The sequence below is a fragment of the Aspergillus ibericus genome, assembly GCF_003184845.1.
Source record: "Aspergillus ibericus CBS 121593 unplaced genomic scaffold BO80scaffold_2, whole genome shotgun sequence".
Lineage (NCBI taxonomy): Eukaryota > Fungi > Ascomycota > Eurotiomycetes > Eurotiales > Aspergillaceae > Aspergillus > Aspergillus ibericus.
This window is the reverse complement of record NW_020292100.1, coordinates 112,072-129,299: the sequence shown is the minus strand read 5'-3', so window position 1 is coordinate 129,299 and position 17,228 is coordinate 112,072. Positions and strand designations below refer to the sequence as shown.

Below are 17,228 nucleotides of genomic sequence, written 5' to 3'. Positions count from 1 at the left end.
CACGAGATGTTGGCCCGAGGGTGAAGGGTGATGTGCGGACTATTGTGGTAATGTGTGAAGATGCGACGGATTATTGATGAGGCATCCCAAAAGCAGCGGCGAGGGCCGGCGGGTAGATAGACGGGCGGTTGCTATATGTCTTTTTTTTTTATTTTTCTTTTTATTACTGTTCTACATCTGATGGATTGGATCTGGGGATACTACATGTTTTGCCGCACGATTCTCGACCCGATTGATTACACAATCCGTATTGCATGACGGTTCTGGGCCGAGGGGATGAGTAATTGCAGACTTCCAGAATAGACCACGGTGTCCCGGCATCTGCCAAGAAGCCCGGGTTTTGCTCCGCACGTTTGGCCCCTGCCCCTCGTATCGGCTGTCACGGAGTCACCGTGGATTCATTCGCGGTGTTCTGTGACGATCGTCTCCGCACTCAGGAAGGGGGGCCAGGTTCTGAGCCAGTTCCGTGCCAGTACCGGCCAGGATTTTCAGGCTTCCCAGCCGAGTTCCGCCCGCGAACTTAGTTGCGAACTTTCTCCGGACTCACTCCGGACTTTGCACTGGTGCCGTGTGGCCTGATCTCCGCCGTGACTGGCCCGCTTGCCTTAGTCACATCGCTGTTCCCCGAAGCCGCGGCGCTCACGGGCCAATCAGCAGCCCTTGGATCGTCAGCCACGGAAGGAAAGGAAGCCGACTAGGCCGCCGAGGGGCAAGCGCCCTCCCACGACCCCTGCAATACCGATTACCGATCGGACGCCGTAATCTTGTAACGGTGAAATCTTTGGGTTCCCTTTTCTTCTTCTCCTTCTCTACCTCGTCCTTTTCCTTCCCTCTCTCCCCTCATCCTTGGCTCCCTGACCTTCCATTCGGGACTCTCATCCTCCTTCCGATCGTGTACTGTGTCTCGGCTCATTGACCCGTCACTTGGCCCTTCATGGAGTCGCTTCTGCAGCAGTCTCGGGCTATGTGCCCGTTTCTCAAGCGCACTTCGCCCAATGCCTTGCGCTCTCTGTCGACCGCTACGCGCCCAAGCACCAGCCCTGGTGGCGGCACCATGTCGAACCTCCAGGTCCTGGCTCGTCGCTGCCCCGTCATGAGCAAGGCTCTGGCCGTGCAGAGTGCCCGCCTGGCCCACACCAAGCGGTTTACCTCTTATACTGCCGGCGTGGCGGGTGTGAGCCCCAAGCATCTTCGTTCCACTGCGGGCAAAAGGGCGTTGCATTCGACTGCTGGCAATGGCGCCGATGTGACCCCCAACGTCTACAAGGAGTCTCAGCGAGGTAGGTGCTTGGGATTCGCTTCGATCGGATTACCACGACACCCCATATGCTGACGGTATTGCCACAGTTCATCCCGGGCTCTCCGGTGTTAAGCAGCGCTTCGAGCCTCCTGCTGCCACTGCGCCTGGCCCTCGTCCCCATGCGCCCGCCACCGCGCCGTTCAACTACAAGGCATTCTACCAGGCTGAATTGGACAAGAAGCACAAGGACAAGTCGTACCGCTACTTCAACAACATCAATCGCTTGGCCAAGGAATTCCCCCGCGCCCACACGGCCTCCCCCGAAGAGAAGGTGACCGTGTGGTGCTCTAACGACTACCTCGGCATGGGCCGTAACCCCGAGGTCTTGAAGTCTATGCACCAGACCCTGGACACCTACGGAGCCGGTGCCGGAGGTACTCGCAACATTTCCGGTCACAATCAGCACGCTGTGGCTCTCGAACAGACCTTGGCTAAACTACACAACAAGGAGGCGGCGCTGGTCTTCAGCTCGTGCTTCGTGGCCAATGATGCGACGCTGGCGACTCTGGGCAGCAAGATGCCTGACTGTGTTATCCTATCCGACAGCCTCAACCACGCTTCCATGATCCAGGGTATCCGCCACTCGGGAACTAAGAAGATGGTGTTCAAGCACAACGACCTGGTCGACCTCGAAACCAAATTGGCGTCTTTGCCCCTGAATGTTCCCAAGATCATCGCTTTCGAATCCGTCTACAGTATGTGCGGATCCATTGCCCCCATCGAGAAGATCTGTGATCTGGCCGACAAGTACGGGGCTATCACCTTCCTCGATGAAGTCCACGCTGTGGGCATGTACGGACCTCACGGCGCAGGAGTGGCGGAGCATCTCGACTACGATATCTATGCGTCTCAGGATACGGCCAACCCTCGTGACACCAAGGGCACCGTGATGGACCGGGTCGACATCATTACCGGCACCCTCGGCAAGGCGTACGGCTGCGTCGGTGGTTACATCGCGGGATCGGCGGCCATGGTTGATACTATCCGCTCTCTCGCCCCCGGCTTCATCTTCACGACCTCGCTGCCTCCCGCAACCATGGCCGGAGCGGACACCGCTATCCAGTACCAGGCCCAGTACAAGCGTGACCGCGTCCTGCAGCAGTTGCATACCCGTGCGGTCAAGGAATCACTCAAGGAGCTGGACATCCCCGTGATCCCGAACCCGTCTCACATCATTCCTCTTCTCGTCGGTGATGCGGAGGTGGCCAAGCAGGCGTCTGACAAGCTGCTCGAGGAACACGGTATCTACGTGCAGGCCATCAACTATCCGACTGTTCCCCGCGGCGAAGAGCGTCTCCGCATCACGCCCACCCCCGGTCACGTCAAGGAACACCGCGACCATCTGGTGCAGGCTCTGCAGACCGTCTGGAACGACCTGGGCATCAAGCGCGCCAGCGACTGGAAGGCTCAGGGTGGCTTTGTCGGTGTTGGCGTGGAAGGTGCCGAGGCCGCGAATCAGCCCATTTGGGAGGATGCGCAGCTGGGCCTGCAGGCCAACGAGACCGTCGAGGCTGCCGTGGAGCGGGAGTTCCAGGGTGCCGCTGCCGAGGCTCTCACCCAGGCTGCTTCGCGCATGCAGACTGCCACTCCCATCCGTCCTGCTGCCGCGGCCGCCTCGATCCCTGTGGGAGTGGTTGCTTAAATCCCTATCCAACATTCGTCTTCTTGAAATGGTAGGGTAGGGTAGGGTGTGACCATCGCCTTGATGGCACACCACGTGAAATCGTTGTTAATTCTTCTATCCGCTGAGGGAAACCACCCCAGCATGGCCATATGACCAGCTAATTGGACATTTGCCGAATCATAATTTGAACATGGGAGGCGGACAAAAGACACTAAGTGAACCGGCCTGTCGTTACCGATGATCACTGGGTTCATGTCTCTTCCCCTCCTCTTATCTTCTTCCTCTCAACTTGCTCCCAACTCTTCTATCGTAGTTGTAAAGCGAGGACCTGTGAATTCCCTCTTCCGGTTAGCTTTACCGCTTCCGGTATGGCTTCCCGATACGCCGTCCTGTAATCACCGCCCGCCTCCTCCTCCCAAGTATATAAGAATCCTCCCCTCGCTGTTCTAAGCTCTTCCCCTCCCAACTTCTTCTTCCACCCCAATTCTACCTCCTATATTCTGCACTCACCCAGTCGGGGGCTGGTCGTCTCATCCGTCCATTAGTTCCTCACTTAGCCCCCCTCTTTTTTCTTTTCCCCGCCCATCCATCGGAAATTGCAGCTGCGCCCTCACCCCGTCTCCACTTCCAGTTTCCTCTACGTCCATCCGGCTTGATCTGACCAGCCTTGGAGCTGATTCTGTCTTCCTCTGTTTTATTATGCAGTGAATTTATTTATATTTTCTGCTCTCTGTTTGCCAACCTCTACTAGACCATGCGTCGACTTGAAAACCCGCTTTTTCGAACGGTCTTCTATCTTCTATGGTATCTCTTCTGCCCTTCGTACTCCCCTCTTCAAGAAAGTGACTGACACAAACCCCCGACAGGCTCCAAGGCTGATTGTGGCTTACGACTAATCCTACTTTCCTACCCCTTTCCGCGACCCCCCGTCTTGGGTTGCATTTTCGCCCCAATCATGTAGATCTTGTGTGCCGTTGCCTGCGGTCGGATCGCTCAGATGACGACGAAACCACGCCTGGGAGAAACAAATCCAATGGCAGAAATGCCTCAACGGCGATTCCGTGGGTTATTTTCGCCGCCGTCACCGATCGCAGCCCTGCGAAATGCGGTTCTCCAAGGTCTATACAACCTTTCTAAAGCTTACCGAAGGTAGATGGCCAGTGCCGCAAACAATCGTCTAATTCAACTTCGACGCCGTAATAAACAGGACGGGGGCGACAATAACAATGATACCAATAGTACAGCAACGCTGGACTTCAATGATGACCGATACTGTTCTGAGGAAGAACAGCCGCAGAAAAGACGCAAACATGCCGCCGGGTCGAGAAACGCAGCGGAAACAGATTCAACCTCAACCAATCTCGCTATTGAGGGCGTCATGAACTCAATTCAGAACCCACCAGGTAGTGACTTTGGCACTCTGGACGAGGCACGGGAGGTCTTCGGTCGGGGAGTTCTGCGTATTCAACCCCTCGGCAATCGACGTACTTACTTCATTACGTTTCTTCCAGATCTTGTTCACCATCTACCCCCGTCTTCAACACCAGGGGCATCTCGTGAAAAATCGTCATTCTCTGATGGTTGTCGCCCCCAGAATCAGTCTTCGCGACAAACGATCCACAGGAGGCGCCATAAGCGAAGCTCCTATTCACCTGCAGAGAATCAGCTATTGTCCGAGCTGAGAAATCAGCGTGGTCTGCCCTGGAGGGAAGTTGCGAAACACTTTAAACATCGGACCCAGGCATCTCTTCAAGTTCAATATTCGAAGATACGCAGTGAAGCTGCGTATAATGCCTGAGACAAGATTTAGTTCGTATCATTGGCTAATTTATCTAACACATTAGGCACCACCCTTAATCAGTGTCAGAATTGATTATAGATCATGCATATCCGCATCAGTAAGTGTAGGTAGGAACGATGGGGGAAAGAATATAAATATCGTAGGGCCTGTTTTGAAACCTTCTGACTTTGTGGTTATACGTCTTTCTTTACTCAGCTTGCTGCCAAAAGAGGACTGATGAAGTCTGCGTACTGTCATGGTTACCCGGCCGAACGTCCGACGATAACCTGTCTCCTCACTATTCTTCCCCCTCTGTATCCAACTTCTTCCTTTCCACTTTCTACTCTCATATCCTGAATTCACTCGGTCGCGACCGTTGCTTCAATCTCCCACCCTTCGCCCCGGCCCCTCTTTTTGTTCTAAGCCACAACCTTTTTTCCCTTGAGCCTCGCAACAAATCGATCTCCTATGGGCCATCAAGAGTAACATTAGCTTTCTTTGTCTGACTTGTACAGCTTGTTGTCCCAGTCTTCAATAACAATAAGAGGCGGAAAAAGGGTGGAAGAACCGATATACTTCATCGAAAAGAGGCTATTGGGCGGATCGAATGGATAGTCAGTGGTTTCGTGATAAAGCGATGAAAGGCTTCAAGGTATTCTGAGAGGGTAGTCTTCCCTTTTCTTGTATATCATCAGGGGCTTTGGTTGAAATAGAACGTGTGTAGCTCGGCCATGAATACGCGCTCAGAGTCATAGGTAAGGAACGTTAAATTGACGCGCTAACGCAGAGATATTAGGTTTTTTTGGCCTTGAGAGATTTCACAGGCCTGTACAATACGTATCTCAATATCAGACTAAGAACCAGGCAGGGTGGTAGTATATAGGAGCTCTCAATAGGTTGAAATTTACCCCTGAGATGAAGCAGACCAACACGCCGAAAGGGCGGGTGGGGTGGGGCTGCTGACTTAAGAGACGGTTACTTTTGAGCGAGGTCATGGCTCCACAATCCGGCTAAGATGGGATTCGAACTCTGCGGAGCATGAGTAGCAGCATTTTTTTTCTCTAAACCGCGCTTGTCAAAACGCCTTACTATTACAGGTTCACATTACGTTCGATATTCTGGTCTTTTTAGTGGTTTAGCCCAACCCCGCTATGTCTTAGCTTCGATTATTCCGCCATATTAGGTAAAGGAGCCTGATTTACCAACAAAACTAATAACTGACCGCCTAACTGACCGCCCCAAACAATCGGGCTATATATCAGCGTAGCCCGATTACTTGAGGAGGCGACTACTTGTCCCATGGTCGCCTATATTTATCCGGAGAAAGCCCAAGTTGTCCAGTTTTCGTGTTCTTAGCCTGGGGTTTCTAGAGCACATGCCAGCCTTAGTTGCTCAGCAAATAAGGCAGTGTGTGCCGTTGAAGTTTGCATTGGGAAGATGATAAAGACGATGTGGAAACAATCATTTATTCGTCGTTTTTTACCACAGCACTCGGGTCATGTCAGGTTTTCTGGTCGTTTGCGAGATATTTTTCCAAACTTTAGACGGTGTTTACACCTGACTAGACCGGTGAAGAAACCCGGCATAGAAGATATCAGTTCGTTTTCTCGCCTTCTATCACAAGTTACTGCGATTCATGAGCACTAACGAATGCCAGTGGCGAAGATAATGGACCAAGGCGAGCTTTTTAGATATACTTCAGGCCGATGGCTGATCAATGAAGAACACCAACTAGAGCAACGTTTTGTGAAGTTCGATATGGAGAGCCTTTGTCGTCAGGCTGTCTCATTATTCAGCAAGGCGACGAAATGCGTGTGCATTGTTAAGTTGGAAGGGAACTTTAACAAAGCATTTCTCCTCACAATGGATGACGGCAATGAGGTTATCGCAAAGATCCCATGTCCAAATGCGGGTACACCCTCGCTGACGACGGCATCCGAGGTGGCCACTCTGAGATATTGTAGGTTTTCTTGCACTTGATTCAGGCTGCTTTGGTTGCTTATTTCCTCTTGTTTTTAGTGCGGTCGTGTACATCGGTTCGGGTTCCCGAGGTGTTCGCATGGAGTTCCGATCCAGGGAACCCGGTAGGCGCAGAATATATCATCATGGAGAAGGTTCCAGGGATTGCACTCAGTGAGAGGTGGGAAGCAATGAACATGCTACAGCGCTACAAAATAATTGATCGAATTATTGAAGTGGAGAAGGAACTTGAGGAGTTGAAGTTCCCTGCCTATGGAAGTCTCTACTTGCGACAGTCCGTGCCTGATGGATATTGCCATTATCCACTTCCCCCACAACTGGATCCTACCGGGTTGTTCTGCGTTGGGCCGTCCTGCAATCGATCTATGTGGAGTAAAGATGTTACCGGCATGTGCAAATCTATGCCTAATGTCGGCCCCTGTAAGTGATTTGTTATTCTCTACTTAATTTTTGATATCTGACAAATTGAAGGGGCTTCTTTTTTGGAATTTGCACTATCTATTCCTGAACGAGAATTAGATATCATGACAGACTCAACAAGCGAAGTGCAGCACCATCTCAATCAATTTGATGAGAGCCAATCCCTTGATGAATATTTCAACCTTTTACAGAAAGTGAAGGCGATAATTCCTACCATTTCACACCATCCTCTTGTGAGAGAAGTAGCAGACCCCGTTCTATGGCATACTGATTTACACTTGGGAAATATTTTTGTTTCTATGGACGACCCAACTATTATCGAGGGCATAATTGATTGGCAGTCAACTCAAATTGCTCCTCTATTCCTACAAGCTCGATTTCCGGAATTTCTCAGGCCGCCAAAGGATTACAACCCTGGGACTGATATCCCCAACTTGCCGAGTAACTTCGACGAATTGGATCCTGAACAGAAGGATCAAGCTAGGAGGGAGCGGGCATCAGCGTCCCAGTCTAAATACTACGAAATGTCTAACCTGGCATACAATAAACGCGTCTATGATGCAATGAAACTTGACCGGAGGCTATGGGAACCTTTCACTTGTTGCCAGCTTTTCTCGAATGGCAGTATGGTCCCGCTACGTAACTCTTTGTTACGCGTTTCGCAGGACTGGGATTTTCTTGACCTTCCAGGCAGTTGTCCATTCCAGTTTTCTGAAGAGGAGTTGAAAATGCACAATGAGAAGGTGGTGTTGTATCAAGACATGCTTTATTTGTGGGATGTTGTGAAGACCCAGCTCTGCACTGATGATTCTGGTTGGGTACCGATGGAACGCTGGGAGAAAACAAACGACATGAATAAAAGTCTCTTTGAGACATACATCAAAACTATGAGCGAGGAACTGTCACTGGATGCAGCGTCGAAGAAGTGGCCGTTTCCGCCTAAAAGTTCATGAGTCCCTTAGCCACGAGCTCAGAGGTTCTTCTTTGCTTGTTCAACCAATTCCGAAATTACGCGCTTGCCCTCCTCAGATTGCTCTTTCTCGGGGGCATCCCTATTCACTTGTGCCATTGCGAGCTTTCCATGTGGATTTTTTCGCAGCCAATCCTTGAGTCCCTCACTTTTTGCCTGACTGTTTACCTGAAGATACACGTTGTAGTAGCCTGGCTTATCCTTAACCTCCTCTCCCATGTCAATTCGACACTGGTACTCTGCATCATTTTTGCTGGTTCTGGATGGTAGGACCCGACTGCCAGCTGCAGACTCTTTGAATAGCTTGGTGATCTGCTTTGAGTCGTTGGCAACTTTTTCGCCAAATTTCTTAAGAGCGCTGGACATTCTGAGGATATCTGGCTTTTTCAAAGCTGGATGTTGTAATAATGTAAGCATCGTATCAGAGAAATATGACATACTTAGCAACCACGGAGGGGCACTCACACTGAGGTCCGAGTTACTCTTTCTGGCTTCCCGATTGCTATCGATTTCAGGGGAGTATATTATTGTGAGTAGATAAAAGGGATAGTCAACTAGCTATTCAAATAGGAGTGGATTAGATCTATTTAAGGCAGGGATACTCATCCTACTAACAGCTCCGCCCAACCATTAAACTAGTTCTACAGCCAGTAAGTCCTTTGGCGAATTGACAGCGATGCTGACACTATACGCTGCACTAGTGGTGCAAGATGAGCACCTGAGCAATGAGCTGATGGCTGGCTAGAACAAGGTATACAGCCACCAGTGAAAAAACACAGCACATTGGCTTTCCGAAAGGCATGGTTGTTGGGCGCACAAGGCTACGGAACGGATATTCCATTTAGTGCCAAAACAAAAATTAACTTCCCATCATTTGCTGTCACACCGTACTACTTACTGCCTGGGGGAAAATACATGGATGCTTATCGGCGCGGAGCATTCAGCTGATGCCAACGCATGGGCGCCATTGCGGAGAACCTGTGGGATTTGGCAAGTACATTTAGGCTGGGATGCTGCGTGCGAGATGGCCTGGACCAACAAGAAATCGGTCCTTTTTCGTTGGGAATGGGTCATACCGCATATTGCTAATGTAGGACCACCAATAGGAGAGTATGCAGGTGTTCAAGATTCAGCCTTTCACCTGTGATCGGGACAGAGCCCGCCGGAGATACTTCCTGTGACGAGGCAGACATGAATCTAAGCAAAAATACTATGCGGTCAGCTTGTTGCCTCGGGGAGGGGTTGCAGCATTAGCCTCAGATATCAACATCTAATCACTCTCTCAAGCCTTTGTGATTGGGGGGCCCGCATGATTTTAGGATGCCAAGGCCAACCGCAGTGACCATAGCCGGCGCTTCCGTTTCAGTGGGCGATAGCAAATCAGCGTCATTCGTCTTCCCGCCACTGCACCGTGGAAACGTAAATAGATTGGGAGCAACATTCCCTAGTGATAGCCCAGATGTGTGGATGACAGGTTGGAATAGCAGTTCTGATGGTGTGACTGGGAGAGGGTGCCGGTCTATGTCCTCGCGCACGAAGTCAAGCGGACCCCACCTTGGTCGGATTAACTTGAGTGATTCAATGGGTTGAAACATCCGGCGAGACATCCGGCTTGGCACGGGAGGTGGAGACAGTGCTTTCATATACTTTGGTGGTTACAACTAGTAACTAGCCATCTGACGTTGCGATTTATTACATAAGTAGTTCACCAAAGTGATAGATTACTAACTTAGACATCTAACTATCACTTTTATAAAGACCACAAGCTATCGGTTCCTAAAAGAACGACAGGTAGATTGTCCTGTTTCTATTGGCAACCCTTCGAGTCCAGTTAGCATTTTCGCAAGGAGATTAGGCGGGATGATTGGATGGCCAATTGCTCTAAGCTACTAGCGATATTAGATGTGCGTGTATAGAGATGCATGTCGACGCCACTTATCACGAATGTACCTCAATCAGGAGAAGGAAGTTCACTAACGTTGTATCCAAAGGAAAACACGCATAATGGCGCTACAAGGATAATGGATTTTGTGCCATATTTTTTCCAGGAAGCAACAGAGGGGAAGGGGTTAAAGATACGTGACGGGCTAGGCAAAAGAAAGTTACTATTCATAAAGGTCAAGACCCAGCAAAACATATAAGAATGCATTTTCCCTCAGGCCTCCTTCGATTTCATACCATCAACAGCTCAAGTTCTTTAGTTTAGGTTGAATTGAACTGCATAGGCCTTATTACTTATCAATCGTCCGCCATGGCTCCTGCTCGAAAAGTGATGACCGCACCCTCTTCGCCCTTTCTTCAGGTTGCGACGCCTCCTGAGAGCCCTCCTCGGGTTGCATCCTTGTGGAATGTAGACGAAGACGATCGGAAGCCAGTACTTGATGCTGTTAGACAGGCGTTAATTGACAAGATGCCTGTTCCTCCACCCTTTGATATGAACCGGCAGGCACGATGTTCGGAGGCCGCTCCGGGCTCTACTATTCGTTCTTCCAACGTTATGCCGCCCAATGCTCCACGGACTCCTCACCTGGGGAGTGTGGCAATGAATGACGCGAAAGAGCCTATTGGCTTGATGGTCCCTTCTCCCAATGACCGAAGGGCGTACGCCAACTGGACCAGCGCAGCCGCGGACCATCGTTTCTGAGACGGTGCCCAAACCAATATCATTCCAGGCAGTGCCTCTGAGCCGGTGACAATGGGCCAACTGAAAGAGTTGTTCATGACCTTGCTTGAGTTGAAGTCGCAACCACCAGCACCATCGGTGCTTGTCCGGAGGATATAGAGGGTGCAGCTGCTCAGCCGGCTGCTGAGGGACCTGGAGCCAGATTCAAAAGGGTCATGGAAATGTACGCGTTCTTGGACATCGCCGGTGATAGTTGAGGCTAACCAAAAGATAGTTGGGACAAAGGAATACAGTATATAGCCGAGGTTACCAGCAGGTCTCACGTGCGTGGACATACACATATTTTCATCTATCCATCTACCAACGTGTATATATGTACGTATGTAACGTATAAAATGTCATAGAAACAACACACCCCGCCTCCCCTCCTCCTTCCCAAAATGAAAAAAAAAAAAAGAACAGTCCACTACCTACCCATGCAAGAAAGTGTTACTATGTACATACATACATACGTCAGATACATACCTCCTTGGACAAACATAGCAAAATGAATCAAAGAGGAAGGAAAATAGACGGAAAGGGTAAAAAAAAATTAGATAGAGATAAAAAAAAACAGACTTCTTTTCCCAGACCTACATACATACATACATACAGAGAACAAATATGCTAACGTACAATCACAATCACAGTCACCCCTCTCTCTCTCAATTCCTATCGATCTATCTATCTCCGTCCACCACCACCACCACCGCCACGACTGACCTTGGGGAACTCGACGGGGATCTTCAACCGCGCGACACGTCTAGCCGCGGCCTCAGCCTTGCCGCCCTTAATACCCCATTTAGCGAATTCCGACTCGCGAGGCTTATCGACCCGACATCCCAGCTCCCGGAAATACTGCGTGATAGCGACGTTATCCAGGCGCAGATCGTCACGGAGATCGGACGGGTCGGTGGCCAGCTCGTTGGGGGAGTTTCCGCCGGCGGAGCTGTTTCCGCCGTCCTTAGCCGGTTGGGGCGGGATGTGCAGCGAGAGGGCGCAGATGGTGGTGTGAAGGAAGGTGATGTCGTTCTTGGAGAGGGAGGCACCCTGAGGGGCGAATTTGCGGCGGACGGCGTCGATGACCGGATCGGCGAGTTGGTCGCCGCTGGCGGCGTTTTCGTTGGTCGTTCCGCCGGAGAGGATGCGGCGGAGGTCTTCGCGGGGTGGGAGACGCTTGCTGCCGGGGCCGGAGGACTTGTCGCGACTGGGACGGAGACAGCGCGCCAGTTCCAGGAGGAGGAGGATGAAGCGAAGGATCTGGATGTGGGTGGTGTTGCCGGAGAGGGCGACGGCTTCGACGCGGCGGGAGACGTACCGCGATGTGGTGTTGACGGCGGCGCCGGAGTTGACGGTATCTTGCCATTCTTTGATGTTGGGGAGTTGGCGCAGCGTGGCCAGGCCGTTGGGGACGAGGACGTCAATCGGGTAGACGTCCGAGGGGTGCGCAGCATCCAAGTTGGGCTGGGGCAGGGGCTTCGCGGCTTGGACTTGGGCCTGCACGGCGGCGGTCTTGGAGGCAATATCGGTGGCCGCATCGACGGGCATGGCAGATAGAATGGCGTTTTCGGCAGCGGAGGCGGCGCCCTCGGGCACGTTGGAGAGCTGGGCGTTTTCGGCGAGCGATTGAGCGGCCTTGCGAGATTGTTTGGTACCGAAGGTGTTGGTGAGTTCGGTTCTTTGGGCGCGCATGGTTTTCTGTTGCGTTGATGGGTTAGTTAAGAGCTGTCAGGCGGGAGAGCGGGGAAGAAGGCAACGAACCATCTCCTCCTCTTCACTCTCCTCCTCTTCCTCCTCTTCGATCGCCCTCATCTTGCGAACGGAGCCACGCAGGGTCATCTTCCGCACTTCGATGAACTGCCAGGTCTTCTTCTCCGGGTCCACGACCGCGACATAGTGCTTCAACTGGGAGTCGGCGTCTTCCTCGGCCTCGCGGCCCACAAAGTCCAGCTTGGGGTGCTCGGAGGACTGGAGCAACAATTCGGACGAGACGATTCCCTTGTTTCGTGAGGACGTGGAGGAGGTTTTGCTGCGGGTCTTGAGGTATGGATTGAGGCGGAGGTTTCGGGGAGCGCTGAGACCGGGAGTGGTAACTTCATTATATGGTCAGATCACTTAATTCCCCAGGTACCAAAGTAATGGACAGGAAGATAGTGCAAGGTATAGTGAAACATACTGATCACCGGAGCTAGTTCGCTATCATCTTCCAGGACGCTGGAGGCCAGCGGAGGCAGATCTTGCAGCTCGAGGGCAGGCTTCTTGCTGGGCCTCTCGTGGCGATCGGAGGCGCGCTTGCGCTTCTTGTCGACCTTATCGGACGGCATTGTGTCCAGCGCAGAGAATTGCAGGGGAATGCGACAATGCGGAGGGAGAATGGGCTGGCCGTGAGGTTATCGGGCAGGTGGAGGGAAAATTCCACGAAAAAAAGTTGAAGGCGGTCAGGCGGCCTACGAGCGGAAGGCGGAGAAGAGCCCAGGCGGGCATGCATCACGCGCCACACAACGGCGCCCTGGGATGATCTACCAGCTTGACTATCTTATTATCCCATCAGGGCTATCGGATGATCATGCATCTATCCAGACGATCTCCATTATTCTACAGTCAGATTGAAGATTTACAAGGAATATCAATGCGTCGTAACTTTTGGTATTTGAAATAAATTCTCATGAACCTCTCCATGGCCTGAACCCAGTCGGATGAACCGAACCAAGCCCAGGACACGAGTAATTGACCAGTCACCATGCAAAACCCAGAGACCGATGGAAAAGAGCAAGATAGTACAGGAATACAGGAGACCTTTGAACTCTTCCACCATGTCTTCCAACCCCACAAAACACATTCGCACCTCCGAGAAAAAGATACGTCGAGCGTAACCCCACTGTCTGGTTCAAAGGAAAATCAAGAGAGAAAATCGAAATCGTAAACGAGCCGCGTGGGATTGGGTGGATGAAATTGCTTTAATCCTGCTGAACGGCGGGCTCCGAGATCGACTGCACCGAGGAAGTGTTGCAGACCAGACAGGCCTCGATCGAGATACCGAACCACGTAACGACCATAACCGGAATCATCATCGTGACGTCGTCGCAATTGTCATGTTTAGCGTTCAACCCGAGTCTTCACATGAAGAGCTGAGATGGAGTGGGCGAGTCATTTATTTTCTGCATTGATTGGTTAGTTGGCTGTTCGTGTGGCTGTTTACCACTTCGCGTGCAATGACTGGGTGCACTCACGATCTGGCACGCATCTTTCTGCGCTTACGCTTGAGGCGACGGACGCGCTTCTTTCTCCACTTGGCTCTCATCTTCGTAGAGAATTCGAAACTGAAGCCAGTCAGTCAGTCACTGGAGCCATAAAGACGAAGCACTGCAACCAGGCAGGCCGGGGGGGGAGGACTCACACTTCTGCGAGGATGAAGAGATGGTTGCAAGAAGGATGGAGAGCGGCCGCGGTTGAGCTTCTTGTGTGCGCCGTGGCTGACTCAGCATCCAATGCCGCTAAGGGCTCGCTAGTGTTGCGCCAGCTCTGATTGGCCCGTTGCCCGTCACCCACTGCTTTACCGAGCCTGGCGATTACCGCTTTGGGCCTGCCCGTGACATCAACCCTCCCGGTGCGTGTACCTCCAGTACCGTGGCATGCGGTGGGAACCCATTACGAGTAGAAAAAAAGACTCATGGCTATGATTCAACGATATGGCATATAGTTTAAATATTCCTGTTTCACTTGTTGGTGTATCTGCATCGACCCAAGCCCTAGCTAGCCCTATCTACTGCTGGAGAACAGAGACTCTCCAATCTCTATAGATGCCCGGAAACAATCATTGTGGGATACTGAGATTTGAGACCTAATACGCATAGCGGTAGGTCACCGCCAGATCTCCTAGGACCTCTTCTTCCTCACCTCGAAGCTCCGCTGGCGCCCCATTGGCCATGACCCGGTCCCGTCGTTTGTTCTCCGTCCAGATGGCCACAAAGTACGCAATGCAGCAGGCAGCGGAGAAGCAAAGGAAGGACAGGCTGATAATGTAGCCGTTTCGGTAGAGAGGCGCATCTTTTGCTAGGAATGAATAGGTGGAGATGATCCCTCCAACTGGGGTCCGTGTCAGCGGTGTAACCAATTTATGCTTTTGGTCGACGTCACTTACTGTTTCCAAATCCAACCTGCCATGCTGTGCCCACGCTGCGTCGGCGATGGCCTCCCAAATTCATCGCAAACCAACATACAATGACTGGCATCGCACTATAGCTGCCGCAGGTGACCATGAAGAGCGCGCCGTACTGGACGTGCCGGTGCGCCTCTCCGTGTATGTTCAACAGAATGCCATATCCAGCCATGGCAATCATCATGGGAAACAAAGTGAAAGCAAACCGATGTCGAACTAGGTCCGAGAAAGTGGCGATTACCATCGAGAACGCAAATGCAGCTGCCCATGGGGGGATCGAGTACAGCTGGGTTTGAATGGCTGGAAAAGGCTTAGCATGCAGTGCATTCAGATGGTCTGAATACATACCTCCATAACCGTAGGTCTTGATGATAGTTGGGGCGAAGTAAGCATATCCTGCGCTTGTTAGTCTATAGTTCTCACCAGATACTCGCGAATTGGAAGTTTCAGTCAAGCTCACCATATGCTGTGACGACCTGCCCAAAATACATACACCCGCCAATAAATATCTTGTCTATAGTTGCGGTCAGGGTGCATGAATGGCTTTCCTGGGGGGTCGTGGACTTACAGTCCTTGAAGACAGCCAATACGTCGCGCCAACCCATATGGGCATCAGCACCAGCCTTACCTACATCCTGAGCCAGCTTTGCTCGGATGTAAGTCCGCTCCTCCTCATTCAGCCATTTGACATCCTCGGGAAAACCTGGGATCACGAAAAACCAGATGATAGCGACAACGCAGGTGATAACCCCTTCGATGATGAAGACCCACCGCCACCCTCCATACCCCCGGATCCCATCCATCTTCCCTAGACCACTTGCAAGCAGGCCGCCGAAAGCGCCGGCCAGTGTAGTAGAGCTAAAGAAGAAGCTGAATCGCTTCTGTGCTTCACTGCGTTTATACCACATGCCCAGCAGATAGAAGCCTTGGAAAATTCCGATTAGTATGGCTTCATTATATCACGGAGGGACCACTTACAACCAGGGAACATGCCCGTTTCAAACATTCCTGGGTCGGGATCAGCTATATGTCGCTGCATCGGAGCGTCTTCATACCTAGGAACCAGCGCGTAGTCATCAATCCACCCCAGTTCGAGACCAGCCCTTGACAGATCATGACGAGGCCGAACATGAACATACACATAGACACTGTCATGATCAGCGACCCGTTGACCGGTGCTCAACAGTGATCATTGGCTTGGAGACGTACACCATACATGGGGCTTCAACTTCTTGAGCAAGATATTGGACGGAATCTCAAATATGACATAGGGAACGAAAAATATCGTCAGCGCGGTATTGTACTTCGTTCCGTTGACAATATTGAGGTCCTCCTGGAGCCCGAGTACGGCAGCATTGCTGATGTTTACCCTGTTCCACGAAATCGGTTATTGGCCTGTCGACCCCTGCCAAGCACAAGCATTGCATCCACATACCGATCCAAGAAAGCAAGTAAGTACAGAACGCATAAACATGGAACGATGTGCCAATCGATCTTGGCCATAAGCTTGCGCTCCGTGGTCGTGGTGAGAGGAGGAAGACCCGGCGTAAGCGCTTCTATCTGGTCCTCGGCTTTGAATTCGGGCCGAGGAGAATGGTCTATATCTGTTTGCGCAACTTGAGAGGTTATTGTTGTCCTTGATGAAACAGTGCAGCGCATGTGTCGTACCTTCGGAGAACCCCATTTTTGAATGATGCTTGACAAGGTCAATAATCTTCTATGTGCAATGCTTCTGGTCTAAATCACGGAACAGTAGAGACAATAAGTCTAGCCAAATTTAACCGCGCGGCCACAACTAAGAAGCCACTTGCTGACTCCCACTGTCGGAGGCGGAAGGTTCAATAATTGACGTCCAAGAGCAAGGGACGGATGACGAGGTGTGCACGTCAATAGCAGAAATAAGGATCCGAACCACTGGTTCAACGAGCGAAGCGGGCGAGCAGAAGAAAAGTAAGCAACACAGGCAAGCTGAGAGGGGAATATGAGGATTTTAGTTAGTACGACTGCTCAGCTGTGATGGCTGCTGACGATCCCAGCCCGCCAAAACCAATCGCCTTGCGCGGCCTTTACTCGGTTCCAGCGAACACGGCAGTGGGTGCGCGCCAATGAACACATCAACCCGGGGGGCCTTACTTTAACCAGATACCTGAGTCCTGCCCATTCCGGCCTGATCTGTAGGCTCGACAGCCTGACAGCTCGGCTATTGCTTAGCATGCTCCGATCCATTGAGGTTCTCGACCATGTCCGTCACTCAAGGTTTACGGGAAGTCGAATTCTCCGACCAAAACTGGCCTGCACTGCCCCGATGGCACGGCCTGAGGCCATGATGATAA

General features: G+C 51.6%; 7 protein-coding genes across 7 annotated transcripts; 3 read left to right on the top strand and 4 right to left on the bottom strand.

Moving 5' to 3' along the window:
* The first annotated feature begins 1,033 nt into the window (after positions 1-1,033).
* hemA (5-aminolevulinic acid synthase HemA) lies at positions 1,034-3,212 on the top strand. Its single transcript, XM_025718452.1, has 2 exons — positions 1,034-1,280; positions 1,348-3,212. The coding sequence occupies exons 1-2, from the start codon at positions 1,055-1,057 to the stop codon at positions 2,940-2,942; spliced, it is 1,821 nt and encodes a 606-aa protein (XP_025579913.1). The 5' UTR covers positions 1,034-1,054; the 3' UTR covers positions 2,943-3,212.
* A 2,607-nt stretch (positions 3,213-5,819) lies between these two features.
* BO80DRAFT_420787 (phosphotransferase family protein) lies at positions 5,820-8,466 on the top strand. Its single transcript, XM_025718451.1, has 4 exons — positions 5,820-6,301; positions 6,362-6,664; positions 6,724-7,104; positions 7,156-8,466. Coding segments are annotated over exons 1-4 (1,587 nt in total). The 5' UTR covers positions 5,820-6,300; the 3' UTR covers positions 8,058-8,466.
* On the bottom strand, positions 8,075-8,440 carry BO80DRAFT_451202 (uncharacterized protein; the record flags this gene model as incomplete). The annotated part of the gene is made up of 1 exon (XM_025721870.1): positions 8,075-8,440. One exon carries the CDS (start codon positions 8,438-8,440, stop codon positions 8,075-8,077), a length of 366 nt encoding a protein of 121 aa, XP_025579912.1.
* A 1,814-nt stretch (positions 8,467-10,280) lies between the features above and the next one.
* BO80DRAFT_420786 (uncharacterized protein) lies at positions 10,281-10,936 on the top strand. The gene has a single exon (XM_025718450.1). The coding sequence runs from the start codon at positions 10,326-10,328 to the stop codon at positions 10,716-10,718; it is 393 nt and encodes a 130-aa protein (XP_025579910.1). The 5' UTR covers positions 10,281-10,325; the 3' UTR covers positions 10,719-10,936.
* A 425-nt stretch (positions 10,937-11,361) lies between these two features.
* Positions 11,362-13,133, bottom strand: BO80DRAFT_420785 (DNA-directed RNA polymerase I subunit RPA49). Its single transcript, XM_025718449.1, has 3 exons — positions 12,913-13,133; positions 12,498-12,829; positions 11,362-12,434 (listed from the first exon to the last, which is right to left on the bottom strand). The coding sequence occupies exons 1-3, from the start codon at positions 13,058-13,060 to the stop codon at positions 11,421-11,423; spliced, it is 1,494 nt and encodes a 497-aa protein (XP_025579909.1). The 5' UTR covers positions 13,061-13,133; the 3' UTR covers positions 11,362-11,420.
* Positions 13,134-13,377: 244 nt separating this feature from the next.
* Positions 13,378-14,240, bottom strand: BO80DRAFT_474517 (uncharacterized protein; the record flags this gene model as incomplete). Its single annotated transcript, XM_025723190.1, has 4 exons — positions 13,378-13,539; positions 13,662-13,894; positions 14,011-14,056; positions 14,134-14,240. Coding segments are annotated over 3 exons (195 nt in total), but the record flags the coding sequence as incomplete, so codon positions are not given.
* Positions 14,241-14,577: 337 nt separating this feature from the next.
* BO80DRAFT_440358 (putative MFS transporter) lies at positions 14,578-16,579 on the bottom strand (the record flags this gene model as incomplete). The annotated part of the gene is made up of 10 exons (XM_025721123.1): positions 14,578-14,822; positions 14,878-15,195; positions 15,244-15,291; positions 15,356-15,409; positions 15,464-15,820; positions 15,874-15,903; positions 15,951-16,043; positions 16,105-16,265; positions 16,331-16,511; positions 16,564-16,579. 10 exons carry the CDS (start codon positions 16,577-16,579, stop codon positions 14,578-14,580), a joined length of 1,503 nt encoding a protein of 500 aa, XP_025579907.1.
* Between the last annotated feature and the right edge of the window lie 649 nt (positions 16,580-17,228).

Bases quoted from the DNA above. Each gene is read 5' to 3' on its own strand.
- hemA (XM_025718452.1), top strand. From the start codon at position 1,055: ATGTCGAACCTCCAGGTCCTGGCTCGTCGCTGCCCCGTCATGAGCAAG. The intron at 1,281-1,347 runs GTAGGTGCTTGG...GTATTGCCACAG, and splicing joins CTACAAGGAGTCTCAGCGAG to TTCATCCCGGGCTCTCCGGT.
- BO80DRAFT_420787 (XM_025718451.1), top strand. The intron at 6,665-6,723 runs GTAGGTTTTCTT...TCTTGTTTTTAG, and splicing joins GGTGGCCACTCTGAGATATT to TGCGGTCGTGTACATCGGTT. The intron at 7,105-7,155 runs GTAAGTGATTTG...GACAAATTGAAG, and splicing joins TATGCCTAATGTCGGCCCCT to GGGCTTCTTTTTTGGAATTT.
- BO80DRAFT_420786 (XM_025718450.1), top strand. From the start codon at position 10,326: ATGGCTCCTGCTCGAAAAGTGATGACCGCACCCTCTTCGCCCTTTCTT.
- BO80DRAFT_420785 (XM_025718449.1), bottom strand. From the start codon at position 13,060: ATGCCGTCCGATAAGGTCGACAAGAAGCGCAAGCGCGCCTCCGATCGC. The intron at 12,830-12,912 runs GTATGTTTCACT...CATATAATGAAG, and splicing joins CGAACTAGCTCCGGTGATCA to TTACCACTCCCGGTCTCAGC. The intron at 12,435-12,497 runs GTTCGTTGCCTT...TCAACGCAACAG, and splicing joins AGAGTGAAGAGGAGGAGATG to AAAACCATGCGCGCCCAAAG.